Below are 6,044 nucleotides of genomic sequence, written 5' to 3'. Positions count from 1 at the left end.
AAACTTCATGCTCTTCCCTCCAAACTTTCCTTACTAATCTGAAACACCACGTGTGATAGGCTAAGGGAAGAGCTCAATCAGCGAGGTCCCAATTCTCTTATGGAGTTGATTGAGTTGGCCAAAACCTACAGATCCACCATCTTGAAGAAGGAACACCAGAGAAAGACCCATCACCAGAGGAAGAGCCATATATACCCCTTTGAACACTCCTAGGAGGGAGGTCCTCATGTGAATTGAGAAAAGCTAGTACAAATGGCACTACAAGAAAACAGCTAGTTAGCAACCGAAATTAGCAACCAGATTAAATTCGGTCGCTAAATAGCGACCGATGCGGTCGCTAATAGGTCTGCCCTGTTGCAAAAATTAGTGGACTGATTCGCACCTATGTTACCAACCAGCATATTTCGTTAGCCACCACTTTGTCTGTTGCAGAATAAAAAAGACAAAACAAATTAAAAAGAAAAGAAAAAAAAAATTAAAAAGGAAAAGAAAAAAGAAAATATAAAAGGACATAAGAAAAATTAAAAACCTAATTCCATCGACCTAATGCCTCATGGACTCTCTTCTCTGCTCTCGGCCTAAGCCGCACTCCTCTCTTCTCTGCTCTCCGATTTCTAACCTAAGCCCCGTTCCCTCTCTTCTCTGCTCTCCGACCTCTGACCTAAGCCTCATTCCCTATCTTCTCTGCTCTCCGATTTCTAACCTAAGCCCCGTTCCCTCTCTTCTCTCTTCTCTGCTCTCCGACCTCTGACCTAAGCCACATCTCATCTCTTCTTCTCCGACCTATTCAATCTGATTTACCTCCGACCTGATCCCTATCCTTTCTATACGGTCTCCTTCTCAAGTTAACTCTAATCGAGCATCTTGGAGCAGGTAGAACATTTTTTTGTTATTGCTGGAGTGCCTTAGTAAATATGTTTCTCCGATTAAATCCTACTGCTTCTCTGATTGACTCTCATTTTTCAATTCGTTTTTTCATTCTTATGGTTGTGTATGGTTGTGCATAAGGAGAGCAAAAAGTGGAAATAGCAAAAGAAATTAGGGTATGTTAATGTCATACTTCATAACTGCCTTTGCTAAGAGAAGGCGACAATTAGGGTTTGTTTTACGAATTGGTTTTGGGTTATGGTTTGTGTTTGATGTTCTGCGGCCGGTTGTGGGTATCAGACCCTTGAAGGAAGGGACTCGGTCTTGGGGCGATGAGGTTAGTGTTGTAATCCAATTTTTTCTCCTAATTTTACTTCACTGTGCTCCGTTGTTCATTAGTTTTAGATTTTTGTGAGAATTCTTTTCTAAAAAATGGTAACTTTTGGATTAAAAGATGTGCATTGATTCTCTATGCTCGTTCTTGTTTATGTCACTTTTCACCACTTTGAGTGACATTGGCAACTTCAGTCCAATATTTGTTGCTGAAGCAAAATAGGAGGGGGATTGACCTGTAATCTCTGAGGGGCTGTTATATGAGTACTGAATTGGTATATACTTGAAATCTTGAGAAGTTACTCTTGTCAATGGGCAAGTGAAATGTCAAGTTTCTCTGCACAACAGAGTGAAATTGCTGCTTTTCACTTAGCCATTGGGCAAGTCAAGTGAAATGGGTTTAAGATTTCACATTTTCACTTGTTGATTTAAGAGAGAGGGAAGATTTAATTTGAAATTGTTGAAGTTGCAGTTCTCTTTTTGCAATGAAAAAGAGATAACTATTATATTTATGAGGACAATTGCATCATTATTGAGAGTGAACCTAATATTTTGATTATTGGTATTGCTTCTTGCAGTGGCTATTTAGAAAAGATGAAAATGAGTTGGGACCATTTTCTGTATGGAACATAACAGGAACTTATCGAGGTCTGTGACTTGTGTACTTGGTTATATATTGCATGCATTATTTCCCTTTATCCATGTTATTGGTGATGAACTGTTTTTTTCTGCTTTAACAATACTGTAAATATTCTAGTGTTAATTGTTGGATCTGCAATGTGGCCCCAAACCCAGTCAACAGGACTAGAGCATGATGTATACAAGCCCCCTTCCCCCTAAACTGCCCACGAGGGAAAAGTTTTTGAAACTATATTACCTATAAAATTTATGATATATGTGCCCTATGTTTCTATCAATATTTTTATTATAGTTTTCCTATCATTTAATTTTGGCCCCCCGAATGTGAATTATAGTTCCGAACAATTCCATGGAGATGTAGTTTGGATAATTAGATGAGTATTAATCATAAGTGGATATCACATTAGAAAGATTGGACAACTTTCTTGGTCGATTGCATGCGGTTAATTCAATATTTTATTATGCATTTTTGTTTTGAAAAATCCATTGGTTTGAAAGATGGAGCACATGAAAAGGAAACCTGGGATGGCATGGGGAAAAGTAGTGAAAAAGGACATGGGTGCCCTTGATCTGTTTGAATAGATAGTTTTAAACTAAGTTAATGGAGAAAAAGGATACATATTTCCAACACAAAGCAGTTTAGGATTAAGCAATAGTAGAGACGAGAAGAATATCAATATGCTTTTCAAATTCATGACATAGTATATCGCCAAGGACATGGATCATAAATTACCTCTACTTGTTCATGTTGATTATTCGAGGTCTAAAAGTTCTCTAAGCCCATAGAAGTTTGGTATGGACTAAAGTTCTAAGATCCCTGTAGAACTCAACTGCCTGGAAATTATAGTCTAATTCCCTAGTATATTTGGCTAGCTTCTCCAGCTAGGCTAAGATATTTAGACCTAAGGCTCAGTTACGCATAGGTAAATTTCAAGAGCCACCTATATTCGAAAGTTATAATTGAGCCAAGTCACTGCGCTTGACGGGGAGCATTGGATTTGGAGAATTGTGCGTGGGTGGATTTTAAGAAAAAGAAGGCATAATGTTTATGGGAATCTTTATATGGTTCAGGCGATATTTTTTTTAAAGCCGAGCTCGACCAGCAACACTTGAAGTCCATAGAAGTGTAACAATTAGTTAGAGGCTCATATCGAGAAATATGAGTAACATTTATGTCTAGTTTAAGACCTGTGGAAGGTTTTTAATTTATGAGTAACGCTTTTGTTTGAGTGAAATTCATGCATTTTATTTTAAAATTATGAGTCAGTTAATATGTTGTAGTCTCATGTGCTTCTTCTATCACATGTGTACCTTCTGAATTGCAGGTAATTGGAAAATTCTAGATTCTACAAATACTTCCTCGAAGTTTCCAGATTTCAGGAAATCCAATGTAGAATCTGTCATTGAATTGGTCAGCTCACCAACCAAAATAACTGGTGTGCATTATGTCCAGGTGAGGAATGTCTGCATTTTGGGGCCTCTTTTTTGCAAATATTCATTCAAATCTCCTTGAACTCATACTACCTTGAAATTTATATGAAAGTTGTTCATATGTTTGATCGACCTCTAACCCTCACAGTTGAGTGTAATAGACCTCTGAAAATATCATATATATTAACGTCAGCAGATAACTGATTAATTTAGCATTACTACTTCTAAATTGGATGGCTTGTGTTCCCCTTTCTGAAGCTGGTAATACCACTTGAATAGGGCTTTTGTAATGCAAATGATTTGGCATTTTTTATACATGTTCTTGCAACAAAAAAATCTTGTAATTTCAATGCTCTCTCTCTTTTTTCTTTACTTTTGTTTTGTTGATATGTCTTTTAGAGTTGTTTTATCAGTATATTTCAATGCTAATGTACTACTTCTTTAATGATCTATGGCAGTGGGAAGGAGGCAGAGTTGAGCCAGGAGGATGATTATATTTTATCTAATCCATATCATTTGGTAATTACTTTTCTACTCAGCTTAAGCATGATATGTCTGCTACTTATTTTGATTGGAAGTGCTTCTAAGATTGCCTCTTTTTTGTATTGCTTTTTATGATTGATTGCCCCTTAGTCTTGCTTTCTGTTATCTTTCCTACGTGAACATTTTAGCTGGTGACAATAAGCTGAAAAGTTGTTAGGTTGACTAGTTTGTACATGTGTTATCCATAAATTAATTCATGGAATCAGTAGGTAAAAGTTCATATCATAAATTTGGCTGAAGATCTAGCAGTTTGCTTGACTATATCTTGTGTAATCCTTTAACATGAGGATGGGCTCAGAGCATCTGCTTTAGTTGGTATTTTGGTGTTGGAAGGACCTTGGTCCTGTTTTGGTGCTGGTAGTTCATGAATGATACACCAGGCTTGTCTATTCCCTGAAGCAGATGCATTCATTGACTGGAAAATTAGTGTTGTCATATTAATTAATCCCCTCTTGTAGCTAGATACTGTTGTCATATTAGCCTTTGACCTTGCTTAAAGTTATATATTGACTCCATAAACTTGCTTTAAATTGGCCTATTAGCCTTTGACCTTGCTTACGAGTTATTATTTTTCAATTTTTGGCTCAACTGTCGTTGGTTCAGTGTGTTGTTTTCTTACAATTCAGTTTTTATCAGTTATATTGGTTAACTAATATCAGTCAGTTTTGCTGTTCAATTAGTTTAATCCACTTATGAGTTCTGACTGTTATAACTGCTCCTCTTATTTCTGATTTTTTGTTTTCTTCTTTTTTATCTCTTTTCATATAATTTCTTGTCTACAGATTCAGGGAGAACTCACTCGTAAGTGGGTCGTTGGAGTTTGTTGACCTGATTCTGTTCAGTTTTCAGTTTCGATCAGATTCAGTACTAAAATTGTATGAGTTTGTGGGTTAATTCCTCTGTTCAAGGTAAAGGGTTTCCTCTGCGAATTTACTATCTTGAAGCATGTATTGTAATTGACTTTACACCATGTTGTCCTCAAAGCGCTGTGAGTTTCAAAACTAGTCTTTCCTTTGCTCTTTATTTTCTATTCTGAGTGCATGCCAACTTTATCCATTTTGTTGTTGTTAGCTTGTGTATTTAGCTTGTTTAGTTGTTCAGGAATTGGTTAGCTAGTTTTGTAGTTCAGGAATCGATTAGTTGGTTCTCTATTCTGCCTTGATTAACTTAGCTGATAGTTGCTGGCTTGTATTTGATGTTAGCTATTTCCTTAAGGTGGTCTGCTTTCTTTAACTTTCATGTTTTGTTTTGTCAATACAATTGCTTCTTTCTTGCTCTAGCTCTTGTTAACTATGCTATGCATTTAGAGCTTGTTGTTCGTATTATGTTTCTTTAGATTTGAACTCCCTATTTGCAAGGGGGGCTGTTTTTGTAAATCATGTTGTGTCATAACTTGACAACCCTCGTGTTCTATTCAATTATCTTTGCTGTGATTGGATGCATATAGGTTGATTGTATATTCAACTCTAGCAATGGAAGTGCAACTGCTTCTTCTGTTCTGCAGCAAACAATAAATTAACAAATTTTCAGCCTCATTGCCTCTTGCATTTGTGCTATTTAATTTTCAAACTAAATGCTTGATACCAATTTTTTATTTGAGATGTAACATGCTTCTGATTTCGATTTTGGTTCTGTTTATTGTAGGAAACTTACCCAAGTTGAAATTGAACACTATTGAGTAAATTGTCGAGTCCATTGATTAATGAAGAGCACTGTACCAGACTAGATTGCTTAATAGGGACGGAGAAATTTTTGGACTGGTTCAGCTGCTTCCGAGTATTACCATGACTGATATCCTAAAAATTCAAGATCATTGTCATCTTCAAGTTTTGTTGGTGTATCTAATTTAGGTGCTAGTATTGTAATTATTGAGATAAGAACAACACTTGAGGCTTGTCCCTTAATAGCTTCAATATTTATATATTTTGATTTTTTTTTTTTTTGATAATAGACTTTAACTTATTTAGGTTAATGTATTACATTATGATATTTATGTATTTTGATTTAACCTTCAAATATTATTTATAAATGTATATTTCTAGTTTCTTGAATTATTAATTAAATGTTTAATTTTATTGTAAAGTAATTATAATTATAAAATATATAAAAATTTGTATGCTGCATTAAAGAGCTAATTTATCATTGCATATTACCAGCATAATATATTATGCCAAATCACAAAAATTACCGATGACGTTTTCGTCGAATTCGTTGGTAAACTGCCCCAATTC

The 6,044-nt window shown here is 35.5% G+C and overlaps 1 protein-coding gene across 3 annotated transcripts; it reads left to right on the top strand.

Moving 5' to 3' along the window:
• The first annotated feature begins 548 nt into the window (after positions 1–548).
• On the top strand, positions 549–5,779 carry LOC136217707 (transmembrane E3 ubiquitin-protein ligase FLY2-like). Of its 3 annotated transcripts, XR_010683526.1 has the most exons (7): positions 549–873; positions 1,009–1,204; positions 1,779–1,848; positions 3,165–3,292; positions 3,729–3,789; positions 4,596–4,721; positions 5,458–5,779. XR_010683526.1 is itself a non-coding variant. In XM_066004351.1 (5 exons), the coding sequence occupies exons 1-4, from the start codon at positions 1,046–1,048 to the stop codon at positions 3,759–3,761; spliced, it is 390 nt and encodes a 129-aa protein (XP_065860423.1). In that variant the 5' UTR covers positions 549–1,045; the 3' UTR covers positions 3,762–3,789; positions 4,596–5,451. The 3 variants fall into 3 exon arrangements, 1 of the variants encoding a protein (XP_065860423.1); XR_010683525.1 differs by having other exon boundaries at positions 549–1,204; XM_066004351.1 differs by lacking the exon at positions 5,458–5,779 and having other exon boundaries at positions 549–1,204; positions 4,596–5,451.
• Positions 5,780–6,044: the final 265 nt, after the last annotated feature.

Source organism: Euphorbia lathyris, chromosome 2, assembly GCF_963576675.1.
Source record: "Euphorbia lathyris chromosome 2, ddEupLath1.1, whole genome shotgun sequence".
Taxonomy (NCBI): Eukaryota; Viridiplantae; Streptophyta; class Magnoliopsida; order Malpighiales; family Euphorbiaceae; genus Euphorbia; species Euphorbia lathyris.
The sequence above is the reverse complement of the archived record's forward strand: the minus strand, read 5'-3'. Positions and strand labels throughout refer to the sequence as shown.

Coding starts and splice junctions, on each gene's coding strand:
- LOC136217707 (XM_066004351.1), top strand. CDS start 1,046: ATGTTAATGTCATACTTCATAACTGCCTTTGCTAAGAGAAGGCGACAA. Junction 1,205..1,778: donor CTCGGTCTTGGGGCGATGAG/GTTAGTGTTGTA, acceptor TGCTTCTTGCAG/TGGCTATTTAGAAAAGATGA. Junction 1,849..3,164: donor CATAACAGGAACTTATCGAG/GTCTGTGACTTG, acceptor TCTGAATTGCAG/GTAATTGGAAAATTCTAGAT.